Raw genomic sequence first — 25,528 nt, forward strand, 5'->3', positions numbered from 1 at the left:
GTACGGATATAGTGCCAGGACTGTACATCAGCAGCTTGTGTTTAAAAAAACATACACTTCTGAAATGTTGTTGACAATCATAGAGAAACTTTGCAGAGCTTTCCTTCAAAATATTAAATAAGTTGGATAGAATCTGTGATAGATTGTCAGTAGAAGGAGCAAACATGCTGATCTTTGTAAATATAATTCATTAAAAAGGTAGAAGATACAAAACACATACAAATAATGTTTTTTCATGAAAATTTTCTCTCCACCCTTCCTGAAGATTCCTCAGTGAGCCATTATTCCACAGGTTAGGTCACATCAAGCCCCTCACCAGTATGGCTTTAATACATGTATTAACCTTAACAGTACGAATGCAAGTCATGCCACTGTGGGAGAACCAGAGCCAAGTCCAGTTGTGCTGTCACCTGTGTCAAGAAATTCATGTTGCCAGCGGCACCTCAGCTAATTTTTTTCCCTTAACTTGGGAACTGAGGCGAACTCACTCTGTGTATGGCCTGGCCACATGTTTACACTGTCCTTAAATCCAGTGTAAATTCGAACCCATCATTTCAGGGTTGTTCCATATCCAGTTAATTACTCTTTAAAAAATGGAACATGCTTCAATGTGGGTTTGACATCAATAATGATCTCACTTACTGAAGATCTCACTCTTGTAATTTTCCTAATGTTGAGAACGCTGCTGTGTATCTATTTTAACTTAAGGCATAAACATGTTGGAGGGTTTAGATTAGAGACATGTGCACTTATGCCAGGCTTGGTCTCCAGGATGATGACTTCACTACAAATGAGATTGCTGTTAATTAAATGAAATAAATATCTTCCTCCTCATTCGTTCCTCTTCTTCATACAATAGGAAAATCTGTGTTCTAACCCAGCTTTTTTGTTTTGAGGTGATTAACTGTCTTATGAGTCTAAAGAAACCTGGTTAATGAACAGTTGTCTAAAACCTATTGAGTTAATTGTGTGGCCTTAAGTGAGCAAAGCACTTATCAGTATTAGGTAATTTATATGGCAGGCCATATAATGTTTGTACACAATAGCTAAATAAAAGGGTTATTAAACTACTGGTATTGCTTTATCCACATGATGAATACGGATAACCTTCCATCAATATGTGTGGTCAGGGGTGGAAAAGATTGACTCATTGGTAACTTGTCAAGCAGCAGGCTTGCATTTCAGCCTGTGCAGCTTGTGACCCAATCCATATACTTGTCTTTTTGTGGTGGGGAATTAGGTAAAGAGACACTGATGAAAGCCCCTCCTGCAGCACGTTTTCATGAATGCAACCAGTGTTTTTAGCAGTTAGCCCACCGTGACCAGCAGCGCAAATGGTGAAACGTAAGCAGCATGGGGCCATTATTAAGCACAGCTGTGGGCGGTGTTTGTTTCCTCATTGAAGACTATCTATTCAATTGGCCTGCTGTAGGAACTGTTATTCATGAACTAAATGCAAGCAAAGGTGATACTTTAGAAAGAAAATGTGAGAGGATAATTATACTGTGCAGAACAAACTCTTTTCAGAAAATAGAAATTCTAGTATAACAGGTAGCTGGCAACTCTTTGGCTAAGTTTTCATCATTGAACAGAGTGAAGTTAACCATGGAAATCAAAGTTTAAGCTGGGAAGAAAAGAAGCTTAGTTAAAAAAACATTGAATAGAATTATTCAACTCTAATTTTATATCAGGCCAAACACTGTCAATCCTGACAACTGAAATGGCTCCTAGACCAATCAGATTAGCAGTTTGGTTAATGCAAATGGAAGCATTTTTTTTCAGAGCAAAATGCAGTACTGTGTAATAATCTGATATCTGCTTACACATTGGAAGTTTGGGACAGGATGATAGGCAGTTTGTAAAGATGATACTCAGTAGTCATTGTCACCATATGCGTTTCATTTGAACAATAGGAAAGATTCCACATAGGATGAGTGGTTTATTTATAGCATGTCATCTTGAGCAGAATAAGAACTAACAATACGTTTAGTTGCTTCTTATTAAAAACTCATTCATATACCACATGAACAAAAAGAGTGTTGTCACCAGAGATATTTGTAAATCATAAGGACTTATAATATCAGAGTAATGACTGATTTTCATAGAGTCTAATTGGCATGCCCAGGTGAAGAAAGTTTCAGGGAGCTGGAACATCATCAGCTAGGCTATACATTTTTCCTGAACTTAATTACTTAACGGTAGGGCATTACTAATAGAGCTCTGGAAAGCTTGTGACTGAACAATGAAATATCTAGAAATTAGGACTCCAACCAGTCATCTGATATTTTTTCTAAACCAATGGTATCCTGTACTATTAAAGGCAGCAGGCAGGCTCCTGATGCTGCAGGTCCAATCAGGACTGGCAGCTCTGGAGCCTTGGCAGCACCACCAGGAAAGATGATGGCATGGCTGAGGCAGGTTGGGGACTGCAAGGGCACCTCAACATGGAGATGGGAATCAAAGGTTTTGGAGAAAAGGGCAGGAGAGTGGAGTTGAGGATTATCAGATCAGCCATGATCTCATTGAATGGCAGAGCAGACTCGATGGGCTGAATGGCCTACTTCTGCTCCTATGTCTTATGCCCTCGGAGGCATGAATCAAAATCAAAAATTATGAAGGTCAAAGACAATAAGCCCCTTGGACTGAAGAGGAAACCTCTCTGGAGGAGGCCTTTGGGCCACGAGTGTGACCTTTCCTACCTGTAGCCCCATCAGTGGGGCACGAAGCCTCCGACTCCGATGGCCATTGAACTGGTGGCCTCCACGTGGTGGAGGGCCATGGAGTGGGCAGCTCATTCTGTTCCCACCCCACCCTGGGAAAGTTCCCCCCTATTTTCCAGGTACTACCCTATTCCAAGTCCACCATCAAGAGGCCAGGAAAATTCCACCCCAAATATTAGACAGGATACATGTGGCAGTTTTGGGCAAGTTGTTTCTGGAGAGGCCGGCAAGAGAAGTATTATAATAGTTGAATCTGGGAGCAACCAATGTATGTGTAAAGATTTCCATGGTACCAGGGCTAAAGTAGATAAGGTCATGCAATTTATAAGTTGGGCAGGATTTTCCGTGCCCCGCCCACTGCTGGGATCGTCCGGTCCTGCCAAAGGTCAATGGACTTTTGGCTGGGCCGTCAAATCTCCTGCAGTGGGCCCGGCCATGACGGGGCCGAAAAATCACAGCGTTATTTTCTTCCTACTCACCCACCCACTATACAACATCACATAACCAAGGCTACAGTTGGTATTTTAGCCCTCTGTTAAACCAACCCTGAGCTGGACTTTATAAGATGTATTAGAGCAAGTTGGGTGGAATCTGATTTATTGTTTTCTCATTCCTAACATGATTTAAATCAGAACCAAATTTATTGGGTCAGGGAGGGAAAAGGAACTTGCCTCCTAACTATTCTGTACTCCAGCTGCTTATTAACTGCAATGTTGCATGATCCTTTGAATTTAATTTTGTTCACAGTAAATCTGAAATATCAAGAAATTAATTAGATTGGGTAATGTCCATGGTATAGCGGGCTGTACATAGTCTGAGGAAGTAGGTTTGATGATCTAAGTGACCTTTTCACATTCTCTATTTTCTCTTTTCTGCATTAATTATATTACCCAGTGTGAACAAGTTGTGTTTTATTCTCTTGAAAACGGAGACAACCAGCAAGACTGCTGTTGATTTCTCTGTTGTTACTGTCACACCCCACAACATTCATCAGTCTCTCTCCCTTAAACTTTATACTCCATATGATTACCATTCCACTGCTCATTGACATTAGGAACCTCCCCCTTTCTGTGGCTATAATTATCTGCCCCTTCGAATACAGCTGCATTGGACATATTCTTAAAAAGCCTGGCCTCAATAACTCTCTAGTCTCCAACTACTAATCCATCTCTAACCTCCTCTTCTCTAACCTCCTATTCCTCATTAAGATGGTAGTGTCATCAGCACCCAACTCTGAGTCTACCTGTTCTGTCATGCCCAGTCAAGTCATATCATATTCTAACTTTTAAGATACAAACTTTATTCAATGTGGATTCTTTGAAATAAACCTGGTCCATTTTAAAAAGAAAATGTGCTTCTGCAAAGATGGCCACCAAAGGTCAGCTGACCTGGCTTGGGTATTCATAAACTGACTCACTAACAGACAGCAGGGTACATCGTAGATAAAAAGATGTCAACTGCACATATCCTGAGACCATCAGAAGACGTTCCTGAATTGAATGGGTCTTTTTTGAAACAAAGACGATTATCTTAACCCCCTCAGGATGAATGTCTTAAAATAATAAACCAGAATGTGACTCATTAATCTAAGACCACCATCATATTTGGTAAAGGGACTACAGTGTAAGGAGTCACATGGTGATGCATCCATGTTTGTTCGTCTTAACCCTTAAATGCTGCCTGTAGAAAGGAGGGGCTTAAAGGACAATAACCTCCATGCCTTAAGAACCAGAGACTGGAACACTGCAAGGTCTCCAAGCCTATTCCTTTTCAGGTCCAGCAAACTGACTCCAGGTACTGAAACTACAAGAAACTAGCTTCATGGCCTGCAGAAAGTCCATCGCTTTGAGAGAATCCTAAAAACGACTGTGGCGTAGAAGTTTGGCTGTTGAATTCACCCAAACTACATTTCAGGCGTGAAGATGTCTTCTCAACAGGCCTGCAACACATGTTTTCCAGAACAAGACAATCACCTGAATTATGAACTGTTCTTTTTGTTTATAACTGGTAAAAATGCACTATCCTCTTCAACTATACTTTCCTAGATTGTGTTTGTGTGTGTGCTGTGTGAGTGGATGCCAGTTAGATTTCAGGGTGAGTGCTTAAATAACCAATCATCTTTATTTAAACCCACAAAAAGCTTGCTGCTAGTTATCCAAATTGTCCACACACTTGGGGCTGAAAAAACACACACGCACCTCTCAGAAATTCACTGAAGATAGGCATCAGGGAAAGGGACCAAGGATTTCAGCAGTTCCCTCTCACCCTGTCCGTGACATATCCTTCTTGTCCAATTTTCTATCCCGCCTGCAACAGCAAAACTGCCCTATTCAAAGTTATCAATGATATTCTATGCAACTGCAACTATGCATGCTGCTCTTCCATGACCCCTCTATAGTATTTAATATGACTGACCTTTTGGGTCTCCCTTGTAGCCCACCTGTGTTAGGGTCTAAAGTCAGGTTTTTACTTTTAACCTACAGGCAGGATTAGTAATACCGCAGTTGTTGATTTTCCATTGAAACCTCAAATTTACACCCTGTCTTCTAGAAATGCTTGTTTTGTCCTTTCAACGAATATATTTAATAAAATCGTAAGTACGCCATACAATGCCATAACAAGGGTAATCACAAATTATGCTTTATTACTGCTTAAAGTAAATACCCAATCTAAATGATTCACAGCAACTTTTTGAAATTCTGACCAGTAGTGGATTTCTTTCCGTTTTTAGCAATCTCCATCCGGCTCCAATTTTTCCCACTTCTCTCCCAACTCTACTGACTTGGACAGCAGTTTCGCAGCCACTGGCTGCCCTTTGGTATCTTTCCCAAATGCCAAGTTTCATGTGCAAACTCAGATAGTTGGTGAATATCAACAGGCCATTCAGTCATGGAGAGTATCACAGCCAAGCCAATTCCATTCTCTCCTGGCATCAACAAATGTGCTGTTCCTAAAAGTAGTCAGAGGGTAACAATCCAGAGTGGGAACTGTAGGTGTATCTTCCCTCTTCTTGGATGAGGGGCACTGAGATCTCTTGTAATCCCCAAATGGATCCTTTTTGCAAGATGCTGTAGAAAGGGCAGAAATCCATCATGCAGTCTTATCAATTTAATTGTCAAATTTATGTTGCTTCTCCTGCTATGTAATTGATAAACTGATGTGGATCTCAGTTGGGTTCTACTGTTATCTTTTAAATCCATGATATTCTATTGAATAGTTCAAACATAAACACAATTTTAATTGGATTTCGTATGGTACATTTTAAAGTGCTGGATTTTAATGAGAGGCCCTCATCAGGATCCATAGCTTAGTACTGGAATTCAGTTGTTCTAATTTTGTGTTTTGAACTTCCTTATCGCATAAACTGCCATGTCATGTTGCAAGTGTTTTGTGCAAGGTTTGTGTGATAACATGTAATCACATTAGAATGTGGATATTGGCATCAATCATGTGTGATAAAAAGATATGGTTGCACTGGAGTCGATGAACCCTTATGGTTTCAGCCAGCAGACACTGTATTTAATAGTTGTTTGTCTTGGATACAGCAATCCTGTTGATAATGCATCATTTTTTGAAGGAAATTTTCAAATGCAAATGCAGAATTAGGTTTGGATGTTTAAATTTAATTGATTGTAGCACTAATTTGGATAGAAGCTGAGCGACAATTCCCAGACTGCAGCTTTGAGCTCACTAGACATCTGTGACTATCCTGTATGCCTTTTTCCAGCTATTACTTTAGGAAGGAAGTACAGCATTAGATAATGTTTTTAAAATCCCTTTTAAGTGCAAGCCTAATAACCTCCTGTCTTTGTGCATGTCCCGTTTCTCACTGATTAAACTGTTCAGCAGCTATTTGAAGTCATTTTATAAACTTTACTTTCCCACATACAAGTGAGACTAAAAATACTCCATTTCTGTCTGGCAAATGTTTGAGAAGGATATTATCCCCTCTCTTCCCCCCATGGTGTTTTGAGTTCATTAGTTCAAGTTAATGGTTATTAATTGGTAGACAGTACAAGAATCATTTATGTTTCCTTGGCAAGTAGAATTTTGCAGCCAAAAATTGTGTTTGATTTATTTTATTCTTTTGTCCAGTTAATCAGCTTCATAAATTTTTGTAAATTTTGCTTTCATCAATATGTGTGAATGTAGTAGAATGGAACATTCTCGAGCACCCAGTGTCTGTATCAATGCACAACAGCTAGGTGCAAATTATGCCTCCCTCTACATTGCCCTACAATATGTCTCAGCACAACTTCCAGAGTTTCTCCTTCTGTACCAATCTAACAATTTGTCATTTCCCACCTACTAACAAATCTAATATTCCATTTCCCACAGCAGCTAACCTGTGACCCTATTGAGTGAAATGCCAGGTTCATGCTGAACTAAGAGTAGCTTTGAAAGGAGTTGGGACAATTAGAACTCATGTTACATAGATTCCTGATGCCCCACAAGCAAAAGACTCTTATTCCACCAGTCTGAGCTGAACTTCAGAAATTATCATTGAGTGAAGGAAGAGTGAATGAGTTATGTTGGTTACATCATGTATAATTTACTGTCTGCTGTCCATCACTAGATTAATTCTTGTTTTAGTTCTAATACGCATCCTCATTTATTTATATTTCAAAAATGTGCTATTTAAGAACTTTTGTGGCATTCCACTCTGTAAGATGATTATTGAGTCAGTGTTAATAACACTGTAGGGCCATAACCTCCAACTAGCGTTGGAAAGTGCTGGCCCTCAGAAATTAGAAGAAATAAATACCTACTTACCTGGTCTTGAAAATTAAGTTGCCACTTCCGTTCGCTGGAGTTGCTTGAGGTCTTCATCGAAAGACTCCTTGCAGGCCGCAGCAAAACGTAGCTCCAGCATGTTCCAGGAGGCCACTCCCTCTTGCTGCCATAAAGCAGATAAGTTTAAAGGGCCAGGGAAATTGACGGGCCAGCAAGAAGGTAAGTGTAATGTAAGTGCATAGGATTTGTGGGGTGGGGGTGGTTGGTCAGAGGTTCGGGGTGGTGGAACAGGTTGGTCAGAGGTCCAGGGAATGGTGTTGGGGGGATGAGGGGTTGTTCTGAGGTCTGGGGGGGTGGTCGGAGGTCAGGATGGGTGGTCTGGCATGTGGGGGAGTCCTGTGGGGTCGGTCTGACGTGGGGGAGTCCTGTGGGGTCGTTCTGGCATGTGGGGGAGTCCTGTGGGGTCGGTCTGGCATGTGGGGGAGTCCTGTGGGGTCGGTCTGGCATGTGGGGGAGTCCTGTGGGGTCGGTCTGGCATGTGGGGGAGTCCTGTGGGGTCGGTCTGGCATGTGGGGGAGTCCTGTGGGGTCGGTCTGACATGTGGGGGAGTCCTGTGGGGTCGGTCTGGGTCTTTACAATAGTTATTCGGAAGTTAGAAGAGGTTTTAATTCTTCTAACCTTTTCTGAGTAACTATTGGTATAACCCTGACGGAACCATACGAAGTTTGCGATTTAAACCGCATTTTCAGTTGGTTCACAGAGCAGTGCAGTTGTCCAGAGGAAGTGTGTACTCCTGGGCATTTGCCATGTAAACCCTTACCTGGGAACTTCCCAGAGGATACCCCAAATCCAACGCTGGGGAGCTGAGAAGTTACAGGCTTGTAAATTCATCACTCAGCATTAATGATAGACCATTGTGCAAAAATAAATTCCATTGTTAGTATTTGTGAGCTCCATAAAATGGAGCAAGAGAGGCCAGTCTTGGAAGATTAAAGATTAAAGAGGGTGAAAATAAGAATTTTCAGACGAAAGGGAAAGGTGGATTTGTACTGGAAAAGAGCAAAGCAAGCACAGGAAGCATGACTAAGAATTGAATCATATAGAATCATAGAATGGTTACAGTACAGAAGGAGGCCGTTCAGCCCACTGTGCCCGTGCCAGCTCTCTGCAAGAGCAATTCAGCTAGTTCCTTTCCCGCCTTTATCCCATAGCCCTGCAAAATTTTTTCTTCAGATAATTATCCAATACGTCTTTGAAAGCCACGATTGAATCTACCTGCACCACTGTCCCAGGCAGTGCATTCCAAATTCTAACCTCTCGCTGCATAAAAAAGATTTTCCTCACGACACCTTTGGTTCTTTTGTCATTATCATAAATCTGTTCTCGACTCTTCCATTAATGGGAACAGTTTCTCTCCACCTATTCTGTCTAGACCTCTCATGATTTTGAACACCTCTGTCAAGTGTTCTCTCAACCTTCTCGTCACCAAGGAGAGCAGTTCCAGTTTCTCTGATCTATCCTCGTAAATGAAGTCCCTCTTCCCTGGGAAAAAGAAGAAGAAAGCAATTAATGATAGCAGTTAAACGTGTGCTAGAGCTACAAATTGGGGTGTAGACATTTGTCAATCAATGAATACAACGCAATGCGGTATAGTCCCCTTATATTAATTGTACCTAAAATGCTCTAACCATTGTTCTCCTGTTGTTTTTTTTTCTCCTCCGATCTTCAATTAATCTTTCCTTTCTGCATTTACCAAGCGTTGTACTGTTTCCCAATCCAAGAGGGCATTGGTTAACTTGCTGGTTGTACGCTTCAAGATTCATGAGCATGGTCTGGGATGATTCAGAAACTGATTCTCCCTACTGTATCTCTGGGGAAATGCCTGACACATGCCTAGCCTCTGCATTGTGCATTCCTGATGTTGTGGCTAACTTTAACAACAGGGAATTGGAGGCTGCAGATTTTTAACCACCGATCTTTTTTCAGTCATTCTCCTTATGCTGAAGTGCTGCAATTGTTCCAGGTAACCCAACTAAAACCAACAGTTCTTATGTGAAAAAAGCCACAAACCCCAGTGATCTTTGTGAATTTTATTTTAATACACTTTTTACATCTAATACTGCCTAGGAGATCTCATCTTAAATTTGGTGTGTATCTTGAATATTAATAAATCTAAAAACAAAATTATTTTTGGTTTTTTTTAAACCAAAACAGTGGTGCATTTTACATTGTAAGCTTGTGAAACGTAACCTCAAGCACTCTTTCTAATAGCTCTGAAAGTCTGACTGTTGCCATCCAATTCCACCCACATCAACTTTGTTTTTCTCTTTAGTTTCCTGTGTGCCCTTTTCCAAAGTCAGAACATCATGTTACGGAAATGTCACGTTGTTTGTTCCCTTCTTTAATAATTGCTATGTTTAGGTGTAATTTATCCTTCAAGGTTGGTCAGACATGGGTCATTATGTAGTTTCAGATACACTGTAAATTGCTGGTCACATTTCAGTTGTCAAAATGGCAATGGTACAGCAACAACTTGCATTTATACAGCACCTTTAACGTAGTATAACATCCAGAGGCACGTCACACAAGTTGCATAATGAGCATTTAGTGACAATCATTTTGCTCAACTGCAGCACATTACAATGTGACCTAGGAGCACTGAAATATATGCCAAATGTAGGAGAACTGAAGCTGGACCAACAATATTTCAGATGTTTTGTTTTTTTTTATCTCAAAGCTATATTTTAGCAGCATATAGCTAATGCAGGAAGGTTATTATTAGCATCTAGCACTAGAAGAAATTCTGTTAACATTTCAACTTGTACAAACTATATTTAGTATGTTGATTGGAAACTGTTTGAATCAAGATGTGCAAAACAAATGTAGTTTCTTGTAATCCTTCGATTAATTACTTCAAATAGTTTTTGATTGTACTTAAGTGGTGGTTGACATGACCTTTCATACAAAAATTTCCCTGTAGACATTCTTATGTCTCGTATAGAGTTTGTCGATGTGTGGCACAGAGAAATACAATTTAACGGTATTTGTGAAAGCAAAATACATGAATGGCTCACCACAGAATTTCATACGAAAATATTGCATTGAGAAGGAATTTTACAAACTTGCAATTGGCTTATCCTTAACCAGACAGAACCGTAGAAAAGTTATGGTGCAGAAAGAGGCCGTTCAGACAATCATGTCTGCACCAGCTAAAAAGGTGCCTCAGGGAGATCAGTTTGAGGTTTTAAAATTTAACTAAAGGGGAAAAAAAAGCTTTTAAAACATGTTCTCTCATGTGACAGTGTCACATGAGCTGGGACATGTCAATGAATTTTTAAAATAATTTCTATTGAATTTTAAAAGTTCATGAAACCTCATCCCGCCCATGGATGAGGTTTCATGAAAAATGCGAAGGCCGCCGGGGCTCTTCGCCTGCCCTCCCCCCCGCCAACCTTAAGGTTGGGCAGGCAGCTCATTTAACTTTTAATTATTTTTTAATAGGCCTTTGACATTTCGGACTGTGCGCAACCGACTCGGCTGCGCGCCCAACGAACTAAAAATCTAAATGACATGCGGTGACGTTGGGACACCCGTCCAACGTCACCGCGGGTCATTTTACGTCTTGGAAAATTCTTCCCCATGAGATCTCACTTTCCTGACCAGTCTGCCATGTGGGACCTTGTCAAATGCCTTACTGAAAGCCATGTAGACAACATCCACTGTACTACCCTCACCATAAGACCTGTCCAGTCTTTAGCCCTGATTGCAACCTTAAATATTCCATCCATAAACAATATACCCACATTGTCACTTAATTAGTCTCCTGGAATTATACGATTTTAATTGAAACTAAGTATAGTATGCTGGGACTGAAATAACTTTAGCCAACTTTTATCACAATTAATGTACAGATCAGCTGTAATCTGATTAATGACAAACAGGCTCGAGAGGCCTTTCCTATGTTCCCATCTGATATCCTGTTTCCTTGCTTTCTCTCTTTTCTTTTGTTTTAACTTTTCTGTTTCTTGATTTGCTTCTACATTTAAAGCTTTCAAGTTTTCATTTCTTTCTTTTGGCTGTGTAGCAATAGTCACTGCACTTTAAGGTATGTGAAGTGTTTTGTGGCATTTCTCAAATATTTGGAACAAGGCTTTTCTATCACTCTCCTTATTCTGACCATCCTTTCGATATGAGAGCGGCTTTCTTTAAAAAAGACTATCATTGGATGAAAATAAGATCTAAACAAACAGTGAAAATATTTGATTTGGACAATGGTGCCCAATTAACTTTTGAGTCAAAAATCATGTCCAAACATAGACATACCCACAGGCTTGTGGCATCCAGGGCATTAAATACGCCCATGTCACTAGAGGGTTAAAGGCTAAAGTGTGTTATAGTTGCATAGAAAATAGTAGAGATTGATAACTGCCCTGTATTAATGAATCTAACCCTCATACAATTCAAGACAGTTGATTTTTAAATCACTTGAGTACTTTATGCAGTTAATGCTTTGAAAAATTATTGTTGCTGAGGTGTAAAATCTCAATCCTATGCTATTTGTGGAATTAATGTGCAGATTTGATTGGTTACATTTGTTTGTGGCTTTAAACACATCTTTTAAAATGAGCTGCAAAAACAAATTTTAAAATATGTTCCTGATTCAGAGAACCATAAATGTCTGCATAACTAATATTTTGGTAGATTAAATAGAAATTCAGTTTTCATGGGCTAGCCTATTTAAAGTTTGGCCTTTTCATCATTTTTATTTGCATCTGTAAGTAAGTATACATTTCTTTTAAATTGATCTTGTTCCTGGTTGCTAACTTGTAAGTAACTCAAGGAAGTTACCTGTAGTGAATACGAGTAATTGAGCATTGTTATTCACAAAAAATATTAACGTTCGATTGAAAAGCCTTTTGCTGTCTCCTCTATTCTTCCTCTTGTCCTAAAGACTCATGTTTGGATGCAGTGTGGACATTCCTCTCAATATCTCCCCTGTTTGGATATTAATGACTGAGCACCTCCTTTTCCAGAAAACCATGAGGAAGGCAGGGCATTGGTGGAAAGAGGAACATCTTGCCTGATAGCAATCTTGTGTAGACACCAACAATTTCAAGTCACAGTCATGGAATGGCAATTAGCAATGAAAAACCCGACTATTTTTCCTACCATTCCCTGGCTAAAATACGATTGTGTCCAATTTTGCCTCCGCTACTGCCCCGATTACAGTAGCTAGTTCAGCACAGCCCAGTTATTGAAATCGGAGCTTACCTGGTTTGTTTGCTTCATTGCCACATCATGCGATGCAGTTACTCACTACCCCCAGGGAAAGTGACTGCAAGATTTTTTGAATGCCTGTTCAACAATTCAGAACTGGTCCAAATTAAATAACTTTAGGTAGGTGGTTTGCACTAGTGACATCAAAATGAATTTTGGCAAAATAATTGAATGTTTATTTTAAGCAGGAGGTTGAATTGGAAATGTGGCCAACTATCTCCTGATGACTAATTCATCTTGGTGAATAAGCATTTAATCGTTAGAATGCATTAACTCATATTTTCTGTTTGTTTTTTCAGAGTCATCAGTAAGGTGGTCCCAGTCACAGAGGCAAAACCATCACCTCCTGCAGGTCACCCAAAGACTCCACCACCACCATCTCCAGCACCACCCCCAATTCATATTGCCCCGCCCCTTACACCAGCTCCTCTTCCTCTACCCACAGCAGCCCCTTCTCCAGCTCCTACTCTTCCTGCTGTATCTCCTGCAGCTTCTGGCTCAGGAGCAGGAGCCTCTAAGACACCAGTCAGAAGTGTAGTTACAGAGACTGTCAGTACTTACGTGGTGAGTAACACTTTGGAGCTTAAATTCATATTTTATAAACTTTCTCATTTCTATAAATGTTCTCACAATGAAAGAAATATTGTCAAAAAAAGGAATTACAAACAAAAGCAACTTAATGCATTGAAACAACATTTTATACATAGCATTGTATATAGATTAATCATGTCTTTGTTGTGAATGGTTATGTTAACTTCAGAACTCCTTGAAGAAAATCAAAGATTGCATTAAAGGGCTTATTTCTACCTCCCATCTTCTCCCATCCTGTGCTGTGGTACAGTTCCATGGAACCACTAGTACCTTGTCATGTCTCATGTGTGAGTGAGGTAGAGTATTTACTGTGGCAAGTACTGCAACCAAGCTCCATCCTCTGCTCACTTAACGCACGCAACATTTCTTCCTGAACACTCAATAACAATCAGGGGCAGAAATCCTGGAACATCTTTCCCTGCCCTAGTCTGGAGTCTTGAAACCAGTTCCAGTACCTGTATCTTTGTCCTTGCTGAAATCAACAGACTTGTCACAGGCTAGGCATCAAACTAGCCAGTTTGGCTTAATTTCACATTGGCCAATGAATTTATCAACTAAACCTTCAGAGGAGTTTTGTAGGCCATCTATTTATTTTAAATAAGTGTCCTGTGGCTTTACTGTGGAAAATCTGGAAGAATCCAGAAGGTTCTGTTGCCCTGCCTTCTAGTCAAACTATATTGAACATTATGTGATCTTATTATAAGAACTGTCCAGTCTTTAGTCCTGATTGTAACCTTAAATATTCCATCTATAAACAATATACCTACATAGTCACTTAGTCTCCTAGAATAATATGATTTCAGTTGAAACTAAGTATAATGTGCTGGGACTGAAATAATTTTGACCAACTTTTATCACAACTACCAACGATATTTCCCACAACCAAAAGAACAACTATAATTTACATAGAGCCTTTCATGTAAAAATGTTCTTCACAGATTTTTTTTAAAAGCCAGACTGCAAGAAACGAAGGAAGAAGATTTGAATAGCCTTTTGAAGGAAGGGAAAGTAGTAATTAGGCAGAACGTCTTAGGTTGAATGTTATAGGAACACAAAAAAAGGGGTATGAAAGAAGGTGAGAATCAGAAGAGAGGACGACAGATACACGAACATATGGCTAAATGAGATTGCTGAGGTAGAGAAAAGCGAGGGCATGGATTATTTCAAAGATGAAGACTTTTGAAACTGATATGTAGGGAAAACGGAGCCATTGAAGGTTGGCAAGTGCAGGCATAATAAGGAATGAGAGTTCGTGTAGGAGGGAATGGAGACTGTGGCCATTTTGACAAGTTGTAATTTGTATAGGGCTGAATTTGGGAGATCCAGGAAGGAGAGCTTTGAAATAATTGAGTCAAGGTGACAAACTCACAAATAAATGAATGAAGTGCGGTAAAAGTCAGGCAATTTTGTGGAGGTCAAAATAGGTAGGCTTGGCAAAGGCAAGGATGTGGGGTTTGAAGTTTCTCCATGGAGCCAAACAGGACACTGACATTGCACACCCTCTGGCTTGTGCTGTGGGAACTGTCAAAGTTAGAGATGAAGTTGGTTGCTGAGGTTGGGAGTTTTCGGTAGGAGCAAAACACAATAGCTTCCCTCCCTTTGCTGATGCTGAGTCGAAGGAACTTCTTGCTCATCCAGGACTTGAAGATCAGTTCAACAGTACAATAATGGAGGAGGAGTCAAGAATGATATAATTAGCATATAAGTGAAAAGTGACATCATACATATGATTTCAGGGCAGCATAAAAGTAAAGAAAGGAAGGAAGGAAACAAAGGCCAGAACCTTGACAATATAGGGCCAGGGGAAAAATGCCATTGCAGGTGATGTACTGGCTGAATTGTAACAGATAGATATGGAGTCATTTAAGGAATGCTATATAGGTACACAATTTTAGGGAAGGAAATCTGCTAACCTTACCTAGTCTGGCCTACATGTGACCACAGCAATATGGTTGACTCTTAACTGCCCTCTGAAATAGCCTAGCAAGCCACTCATTTCCAGGACGAGTAGGGATGGGCAACAAATGCTGACCTCACCTGTAACACTGACATCCCGTGAAAGAATTAAAGAAAAACTATGAGGAAACTATATAATGGTTAACTGTGTCAAACACAGCAGAGCAGTTGAAGAACGGTGAAAGGATAGTACGTATCAATCACAGTAACAAAGGATGTTATTGGTGACTTTGACAAGGGCAGTTTCGGTGCTGCAGGCAAGTATTACTGGATTCAAAAAGGGAATGACGAGGGGTGAGGTGATGCAGGGTTGGTACAGGGGTAAGTGGTAATACATGGCCAAACAGTTTAGAGAGAAAAGAAAAGGTGGGGTAGTTAGGGAGAGCACTGATTAATTGAGAGCTTTTTAAGGAAAGAAGTCTTTTTTCTTCCTCATACCTTAGAGCTCCCATATCTGATAACTCCCAGATCTCATGTAACCCAATCCCTTGTTGAGTTTGCATCCTGGAACATCTTTCCCTGCCCTAGTTTGGAGTCCTAAAGCCAGTTGAAGCAGCTGTACCTTTGCCCTCACTGAAATGTGATGGAAGGGGTCCATCAACAGTTAGATCAAGCAGCACTCGATTAGCAATAACCTGCTCACTGACACTCAGTTTGGGTTCTACCAGGGCCACTCAGTTCCTGACCTCATCACAGCCTCAGTTCAAACATGGACAGAAGAGCTGAACTCCAAAGGTGAGGTGAGAGTGACTGCCCTTGACATCAAGGCAACATTTGACAAGAGTATGACATCAAGGAGCCCTAGCAAAACTGGAGTCAATGGGAACCAGAGGGAAAACTCTCCACTGGCTGGAGCCATACTTAGCGCAAAGGGAGATGATTGTGGTTGTTGGAGGTTAATCATCTCGCCTCCAGGACATTGCTGCAGGATTTCCTCAGGGTAGTGTCCTAGGCCCAACCGTCTTCAGCAACTTCATCAATGACCTTCCTTCCATCATAATGTTAGAAGTGAGGATGTTCGTTGATGATAGCACAATGTTCAGCAGCATTTCCAACTCCTCAGATACTGAAGCAGTCCATGTCCATATGCAGCAAGGCCTGGACAACGTTTAGGCTTGGACTGACAAGTGGCAAGTAACATTCGTGCCACACAAGTGTCAGACAATGACCATCTCCAACAAGAGAGAATCTAACCATCACTCCTTGACGTTCAATGACATTACCATCATTTGAATCCCCCACTACCAACATCCTTGGGGTTACCATTAACCAGAAACTGAACTGGACTAGTCATATAAATAATGTGGCTACAAGAACAGGTCAGAGGCTAGGAATCCTGTGGTGAGTAACTCACCTCCTGACTCCCCAAAACCTGTCCACCATCACAAGGCACAAGCCAAGAGTGTGATGGAATACTCTCCACATGCCTGGATGAGTGCAGCTCCAATAATACTCAAGAAGCTGACACCATCCAGGACAAAGCAGCCCCCTTGATTGCCACCCCATCCACAAACATTCACTCCCTCCTGTGGCAGCAGTGTGTATCATCTACAAGATGCACTGCCGGAACTCACCAAGCCTCCTTAGACAGCACTTTCCAAACCCACAACCGCTACCATCTGGAAGGACAAGGGCAGCAGACACATGGGAACACCACCAGCTGGAAGTTCCCCTCCAAATCATTTTCCACCCTGTCTTGGAAATATATTGCCGTTCCTTCACTGTCGTTGGGTCAAACTCCTGGAACTCCCTCCCTAACAGCACTGAGTGTGTACCTACACTACATAAACTGCAGTGGTTCAAAAAGGCAGCTCACCACCACTTTCTCAAGGGCAATTGGGGATGCGCAATAAATGCTGGCCTAGCCAGTGAAGCCCACATCTTACGCATGAATAGAAAATTATCCAACAGACTTATCACTTGGCTACCCAGCGAACTAGCCTGTATGGCTTAGTTTCACAGTGGGCAATGAATTTATCAACTAAGCCTTTGGAGGAGTTTTGCTGGGCTTCCTATTTAACTAAAATGTATTTCAGCAGTTCCCCAGTGACTTCTTTCTGACCACCTCTTGTCTCCACTTCCAGTCCAGTAGATGTTGACCATCTTTCTGCAAGATCTGGTCTTTTTTTCCCCAATAAAAAAATTTGACACAAATTGAGTAAATCAGTGAGTTCAGCCCTCTGTAACCCCATACTTCATTCTACATTGTTGGATACCTCAACTGATTGTGTAGAGAATTAAAATGTTAGCTAGCAAGTTTGGGGTTCATTTCAAGATTTGTATTGTCTTTTCTAGTAATTTTGTTGTCTTGTGCCAAGGAAATTATCATTGTGAATGTAGAGCTAGTGAAGGAAATGGTTACACCCTCCCACACTGTTCACTCACTTCGCACATTAAATTTGCTAAGTAAGCTTGTTTTGTGCCTTGATTCTGCAATGCTGGAACCACAAATAACTGCACTTCTCAGCAAAGCATAAACGGTGCCTGTGCCTTTGTACTGTATCTTTTATCTGCGCTTCCTGCTTCAAAATATTATGTTGGTGGTGGGTGTAATGTATAAGACAAAGTGGTAGGCACCATGGTCTACAGTACTTATGGAATAGCTAACTCAACAGACCAATTTCAGGAACTCTGTCCACCCAAGCATGATTTTATTGCTTGAAGCCTTGGTTACGTTGTAAGATTTGTTCAGAAGTTATTCTGGTAGGCATTTCACTCTGATGTGACATGCATAGAGTAACCTTCACATGTGTTGGCCCTTAAAAGTACTTCCCTGACCATCTTTAGCAGCCATGAGGCCTCTGAAAGCAGTGTAAATAGAGACCTGCGAGGATGCAAGTTTGCCTCTATGTAGCAAGGAAGACACCACTATAAAAGACTGTAATGTAAATGCCATTGGTCTCTGATCTTATCTCAGCATTCCCAGAACTGAGCCATGCTGGGGTCACTTGTTGAACTGGTGCAGGCAAGCTCCCCAACTCTTCCCCGTAGTATATGAAATCATTTTGGAATTTTACTTTGTGACAGTATAAAAACATCAAATACATTAAACACAAAAACACATACAGAAAATTCTTTAACTTGGCAATTCATAAGAAATTGGTCCATTTCTGCAAGATGGGTACAAAGCCTTCAGACAAAGTACATAGCTCCTCACATTTTTTAAAAATTCACTCAAATGTTTTGTGCACTGGAAGCCTTCCATTTATGTTCAAGCAACCTGAGTTTCATTCGGCCTGTTTTGAAAGTTAAAGTGAGTTTAGTTAATTTGAGCAATCAATAAGGAACTTTGTACAACTTAAATGCCTTTGGGTTCCATGCACAATTTTAAAAAATATCTGCTTTAAGAGATGGAGACTGGGTCCTGTCAGATAACATACCCTCATTAGCAATAAGAGGTTGAGGGTTAAAATCTGCACTGGAACCTCTTAACTTGAATCAGTGCCTTTGAGAGAGGATGGAGAAAATTACGAGGTGGGGTGAATCTGAAATTACTATGCACATTTTATGAGCCCATTTTACTTGCCAAATTATTTCTTCAAGATCTGGTGCAGTGGGATAAATTATCTGGTTTTCAAACAGATGGTATGTGCTGGTTGTTTCTTTTCTTGGTAAATTGGTTCTAGTCATAGTTAGAAAAGCAGACAGTGCAGCAGTAATAAAAAGTTATGAAAGCAACATAATGATGGCACTTGAGAAAATGCATTAATGTCACTCAGGCAATTCATCCTCTTCATTTCAGATAGAACACAGAGATATCAGAAGAATCCATGTTTTCAAGAAGCTAGTACACAACCTAACTGTGAAATTATAGCATTTAGGAAGAATTATGGCAGTTATGTAAGCCAATGTGCAGGTGTCACACTTGTATCTGCACAGGAGATTCCATATCTTTGTTCCATGAGCTCCAGATAATACATTAGTCTCCACTATTTCCATAGGCAGATTTCATCTATAAGGGAGCCTGCATTGCTTGAGTAGATGGAAGAACACTGGACTGCTGCAGTCGTCAGCTCATTTAATAGCCTAACAGTAGTTCATTCAACTCACATTTAGATTTTAAGATACATTGTGAACTGCATGAATCCCTTTGCTTAACTATTCCTACCCCAAGTGTTTTGACCTGCAGTTAACGATGCTGAATTGTTTTTGGGTATACTCCATTCATATTGGCCACTCTCTGGTACTTTCCTCAAATGGCTACTCTGTTCAGTTCATACCAGGTGTACATCATGTGTACTTTAGTGAACACAGACAGGAACCCTGCTAGATTTTCTTGGCCCCCTCATTCCAGGTTGTTGAGGTCAGGGGCTAGATTTGCACAGAGTCAGAGAGACTCCGCGGAGAGGTGAAAATGGCAGCTGCGACCCGATTCCAGGATTCCCAACCCCATTCCTGGGGTTTCCAATTTTCACCAAGACCGTTCAAGGGCGCAGGCTAGTTCAGGTAGCGAGTCCGCACATTTCCCTCCCGACCTGACTGGCTCCATTGATAAGATGGGCGTGCCCTCACCCTCTGCAATTTTCAAGGAGTCAGGCCAGATTTTCAAAGAGTCATGGCTCACAGCACCTCAGGGGTGTCGTGAACCATCATCTGCATGAGGGAATTTTTTGTGAGGCAAGTTTAAAAATTTCCACACGCCAAGTCGTGATACTTCCATGCCCGTTGACTCAATATACACTGTACAGAACCAATGAACCTCATAGTGACAATAGAATGTGTAAAAAAAAACTTTTTAAAAAAGACAGTCATTCATTGATAACTTTCCACTTAAAAAAAACTGCTTTTTATGACAGGGCAATAATAAGTGTCAATCATCCAGACCCTTTAAAGAATCAATAGCAGAAACTCTAAGCACTTGAAATCTTTTGATCTTGTGTAAACAAACATTGTGCAATTGATGGAAGGGATCAGAGAACCAGAGCTGACAATCAAGCAATATTTTCACTGGGGCTCTGATGTTTAAGTACTCTAATGGATTTCTGGGTTCTTGGCTGCTTGACGGAGAGCCCAGAAATTTATTACACTGTTGAAACAGCTGAAGCCCAGGGAAAACATTATATTGACAGCTCTGGCTCTCTGATTTTTTTTTAATTCATTCATGGGATGTGGGCATCGCTGGCTAGGCCAACATTCATTGTCCATCCCTAATTGCCCTTGAGAAGGTGGTAATGAGCTGCATTCTTGAACCACTGCAGTCCATATGGCATAGGTACACCCACAATGCTGTTAGGGAGGGAGTTCCAGACCCAGCGACAGTGAAGGAATGCCAAAATATTTCCAAGACGGAACGGTGAGCAGTTCGGAGGGTGGCTTCCAGGTGATGGTGTTCCCATGAGTCTGCTGCCCTTGTCTGTTTAGATGGTAGAAATTGTGAGTTTGGAAGGTGCTGTCTAAGGAGGCTTGGTGAGTTCCTGCAGTGCATCTTGTAGATGGTACACACTGTGCATCGGTGGTGGAGCGAGTGAATGTTTGTGGATGTGGTGCCAATCAAGTGGGCCGCTTTGTCCTGAATGATGCCGAGATTCTTGAGTGTTGCTGGAGCTGCACTCATCCAGGCAAGTGGAAAGTATTCCATCACACTCTTGACTTGTGCCTTGTAGATGGTGGACAGACTTTGGGGCATCAAGAGATGAGTTACTCACCGCAGGATTCCTCGTCTCTTACCTGCTCTTGTAGCCACAGTATTTATATGGCTTCTGATACGGCTCTTTTATCAATTGCACAATATTTATTTACACAATCTTAAGAGGTTTCAGGTACTTGCAGTTTCTGCTATTGATACTTCAAAGGGTGTGGATGATTGACACTTTTATTGGCCTGAAGTAAAAAGGAGTTTTTTTTTTAAGAAAGTGGAAAGCTATCAATGAATAACTTATTTAAATGTTTCTTAAATACATCCTATTGTCACCATGGGGTTCATTGTTTCTGTACAGTGTATAGTGGGTGAATGGTCATGGAAGTGCCATTGCTTGGCATGAGAGGCCATGTGGAGGTTGGGTGGGGAGCATGGGGGGGCATGAGGTGGCATGGATGGGGTTTGGAATGTGTGCATGGAGTGAGGGCAAGAGGGCCTTTTTTCATTACAAGTAGGATGAAGTCCCACAGCACTGAGTCTTTTAAACAGCCCACCTTGGGACTCTGTGGCTACCTCCGAACATTTTTCCCTGGTCGGCTGGCCCGACTCTAGCCCACACCCACTCCCCCACCCCCCACCCCGGGAATGAAACACCCCATCCTTCCTGGCACTTTCTCTTGAGGCAGTTGGGCAGAGCCAGGGATTTTCCCAACTCCCAGCTACCCACCATGAGGATGAAAACCCCAGCCCCAGCCCCAGCCCCATATCGTTGCACAACATCACACCAGGTAGAGAATTTACCGTGAAGATCGTTGGGTGATTCATGAGATGCTGAGAACTGGTTTTATTCCATTATTAAATAGACCTAATATTTTGGGTCTGCTATCAGATTCCCTTATGGAATATCAGCCATTCTCAACACCTACCACTTCCTATTTATACAATATTTTTATTGTAAATCTGTGAAACTGGGAGCAAAGGGTGATACACTTTTTCTGTGAATGGCAAATTTGACACCGAACACAATTTTGTACACCAAACTCTCAAAATAATTGTTCTACAATTAAATTAGAAACAATTTTGTTTCTCCTGTCCCCTCAGATACGCGATGAATGGGGAAATCAAATCTGGATCTGTCCTGGCTGCAACAAGCCAGATGATGGCAGCCCAATGATTGGCTGTGATGACTGTGATGATTGGTATCATTGGTAAGAAATCTGTTTCCTTGAATCTTTTGCTTATCTGTGAAACTGTTGGAATAATGAACGTTGATCTTAAACCCACTGTGTCCCCATTGAAGAGAAGCACAAGCAGAATCTGACAGCATGTAATTATATTGAATAATTACAGTAAATTTTACTACAATCTAAGGATGAAACGTGCCAAAATGGAAGCGACAGTCCTCCTTATATTTGTTTTCAGAGCATTTTTAAGATGTAGCAATAGTTGAGCAGGTACATTGGATCACTAATGTACAATGTGCTAAGTTGTTGGACACTAATTTGTTTTTAAGATCTGCACACTGCTGTAAAGAGGGCAGGTGTCTCTCCAGCTGGGAAAAGGAGAGGTGTGGAGACAGAAAATAACCTGAAACCAAGCTGGCACATGAACTCTGTTGTTGTGAAACGTCTTGTGACCAGTTCAAGGGGAGCCCTACCCTGTTCCTAAGGAAGGTTACCTGCTCTCTTCACCATTGTGGACTTGGAGGAAGCAAGACCTGAATGAAAAGGGGAGAAGAATTAGGACTTCCCCTCTTCCCCCACCCCCCCCCAACCAAAAAAAAATGATCCATTATATCAAACTTCAAAATGCTCAGAAAACATTACAATGATTACAACTTGTATTAACGACCTTTTGATGTTCCTCAATTATCATATGTTCCATAACAAATCTGCCTTTGAGAAAGTAAGTTGTTCTGACAGCCTTTTTTTAAATCTCTAAAACATGGCTTCACTTTTTTATTTCTCTGCATTATTTTTATCATTATTTATAAATGGACTTTTTGATTATCTCAAGTGATGGGGCGATTTTTCTTGTAGCGCCTCCTAAAATATATCAATATATGACATTGGAAGGAATCTACTAAAGCCCAATTTCAGGAAGGTACAATATCATGTGATTGAGTTTGACTTCAAACAGGATCATAATCCAACACTTACTGTTAGAGCCACCAATGGCGTGACCTATCTCCAGGGGCTGACCTGGCATCACTTGCTTGCGTAAGGCCTCAGGTGCAATCATATAAATGCAGCACATTTTGAAGGCATATTTTAATAGAGCTTTACACCTGCTGGGAACATCATACATTTACTTTCATTTCATTGAATTATAATTTTCTATTAAAATAATGGTACAGCCAATGACACTGTAATTTATAGGTAAATGGTACAGCAACTTCAGGCAAGGAGCGGATGTGTGGTTAAATGGGAATCTCCCAAAGTTGCTGCCAGAGTTGCATTGCTTCAGTTAGTTTCACGAAAATAACATCTCACCCTTAACCTCCCTTTCTTTTTTGAAGAACTTGTTGTATTTGCTCATGTATGCCCGATAAATGCAACACAGGAAGTTAAGTCTTATCATTTCAAGAGTAAATACCCTTTTAACAATTGATAAGTGGTAATGACTTCCAATTAACCTTCCAATTTTAAAGTTTTAATTTTCTTCTTCTTTCCTGTCCCTCTCTTTCTCTCAAAATCTAATATTTCGGTCTTTATTTCTCTTTCTGTACCAGATTTCAGATTGACTTTCACCCCCTTTAATTCCTCTCCTTCTCAGTCCTTCCACTGTTTGTTTCCCAATCCTTCAATCTGATTGGTTAAGATGATGTTCTGTTGGCTGCCCTATTCACTCGGGCCCCAGATGCTTCCCTCGCGGTGCCATTATTAGCTCTTACTTTTAGCAACTTTGTGGAAAAATGTTTTAAGCTGAAGGGCGTATGGGCAAGTCTTCCTAATGGCAGACAGTTTTAGATGCCCTGCTACACCAAACTCTGGCCCATAATTTTCTAAATGCCATAGGAGCATTACAAAGACTGATGGGGAAGCTGTTTTCTGGTGTGATCTTATATTTGTTGACTAGTTAGTGCTGTGTAAAGACTTCAAGTGCATAGGTTGTTTAATTCTGTTGAAATACCCTTGAAATGTTCAGTATCTCACCTCTGATATTCATTTTATCAGGCCTTGTGTTGGGATTTCTGCAGCGCCACCAGATGAAGTCCAATGGTTTTGCCCGAAGTGCATCAATAAGAAGAAGGAGAAGAAACATAAGAGAAAGAAATCGCGAGCACATTGAGAGGGTTTTCAAACTGCATCCCTCTTTTTTTTTTTGACAGATTGCTCCTTTTTTGTTCCAGTTTTTTTTAAGGGCAGCGGTGATGATGAACTGTGTAAACAATGAGATCCAGTGCAATGTGAGGCCTGATTAAATGTCTTTGTACAGTGCAGAAAATGTAAAATTGTTCAGAGATTCCACCCAATTCCAGGAAAAGGCTGGAGAACGAAACCCATTGTTAGCCTTTTTGTGTAATTAATTGTATACTTTTAAAATGAAAGTTTGTATTATATATCACAATCATTTTTTGCATTCTATATGGACTTGTCATCCTTATAGTTAAGCTTGTAATATATTTTATCTTCTCTGCTCAGAGCTCTCATTGCTTTAACCAACAGTGGCATGGTGATTGTAACCAAAATAATGGATTGCTAAGGTTTATTAAGAGAATAAATTACATTTTTTTAAAAAAAAAGATACTGCAGTGGACAGTAATGTATTTGTACTGCTATTTTTGGAGAATGGAATCGTTTGTAACATGTCTTCAGAATTTCAATTGTAGTTTGAAATATTGCTATAGAAGCTGCTGAAGAACTTCATTTGAAGGACACCAGGATTTTATAAGGAAAAAATTTCAAATGAATAATTTCAAAATAAAATTAAATACATTGTTCAGAAGTATGGACTGCAGTGTCCATCTTGTCAGACTTCAGCCATTTCCCAGTTTGAAGGCATCTTAATGTATTGCTGAAAAAAGAGACATTTTTTGTCAAAGCTTTTCGTCCTGGACTCATCAGAACAATTTGCAAGAATACTAAATGTAAAGGGAACAACGATTTATGCTGTATGAGTAGAGAGTGCCGATGGTTGGCAAGTGGACTCTGAATTTCAGTGCCAGTGTAATACTAATATTATGATATCTCAAATAGTAATTGCCAGGCTGACCAAATCCCAAAGGGCAACTTGGTCAAGTCATCACAATGATTTTGCAATTTGTAATTTTTAAGGTATGTTCACTGAATTCAGAAGTTAACAGCCCACTACCACCTACATACGAATATACAAATTAGGAGCAAGAATAGTTTACTTGGCCCCTCGAGCCTGCTCCACCATTCAATAAGATCATGGCTGATCTGAATGTAACCTCAACCCCACGTTCCCGCCTACCCCCAATAATTTTTCACCCCCTTTTCACCTGTGGAGATTTTAAAGATTAAATTTAAATATTTATTAACAAAAGAAAAAGTTAAACACAAAATTACAGTTAGACTTAGTCTTACAACAGTTCTCAGAAGATTTCTACTTAACTAGACCACAACTACACACCCCTTTCAGGCAACAGTCAGAATAGAACCTTAATCTATAAACTCAATCAGCAATATTACCACAAGCATCCACTGTT

General features: G+C 40.6%; 1 protein-coding gene across 2 annotated transcripts in view; it reads left to right on the forward strand.

Annotated features, from left to right (window-relative positions):
• taf3 (TAF3 RNA polymerase II, TATA box binding protein (TBP)-associated facto) overlaps positions 1-24,804 on the forward strand; it is a 189,460-nt gene extending 164,656 nt beyond the window's left edge. For both annotated transcript variants that reach the window (XM_078552981.1, XM_078552982.1), the window contains 3 exons: positions 13,031-13,295; positions 21,958-22,064; positions 24,033-24,804. In XM_078552981.1, the coding sequence (XP_078409107.1) occupies positions 13,031-13,295; positions 21,958-22,064; positions 24,033-24,147 (487 nt within the window). In that variant the 3' untranslated portion in view covers positions 24,148-24,804. The remainder of the gene's footprint in view (positions 1-13,030; positions 13,296-21,957; positions 22,065-24,032) is intronic.
• The last annotated feature ends 724 nt before the right edge of the window (positions 24,805-25,528 follow it).

Source organism: Cetorhinus maximus, chromosome 12 (genome assembly GCF_964194155.1).
Source record: "Cetorhinus maximus chromosome 12, sCetMax3.hap1.1, whole genome shotgun sequence".
NCBI lineage: Eukaryota > Metazoa > Chordata > Chondrichthyes > Lamniformes > Cetorhinidae > Cetorhinus > Cetorhinus maximus.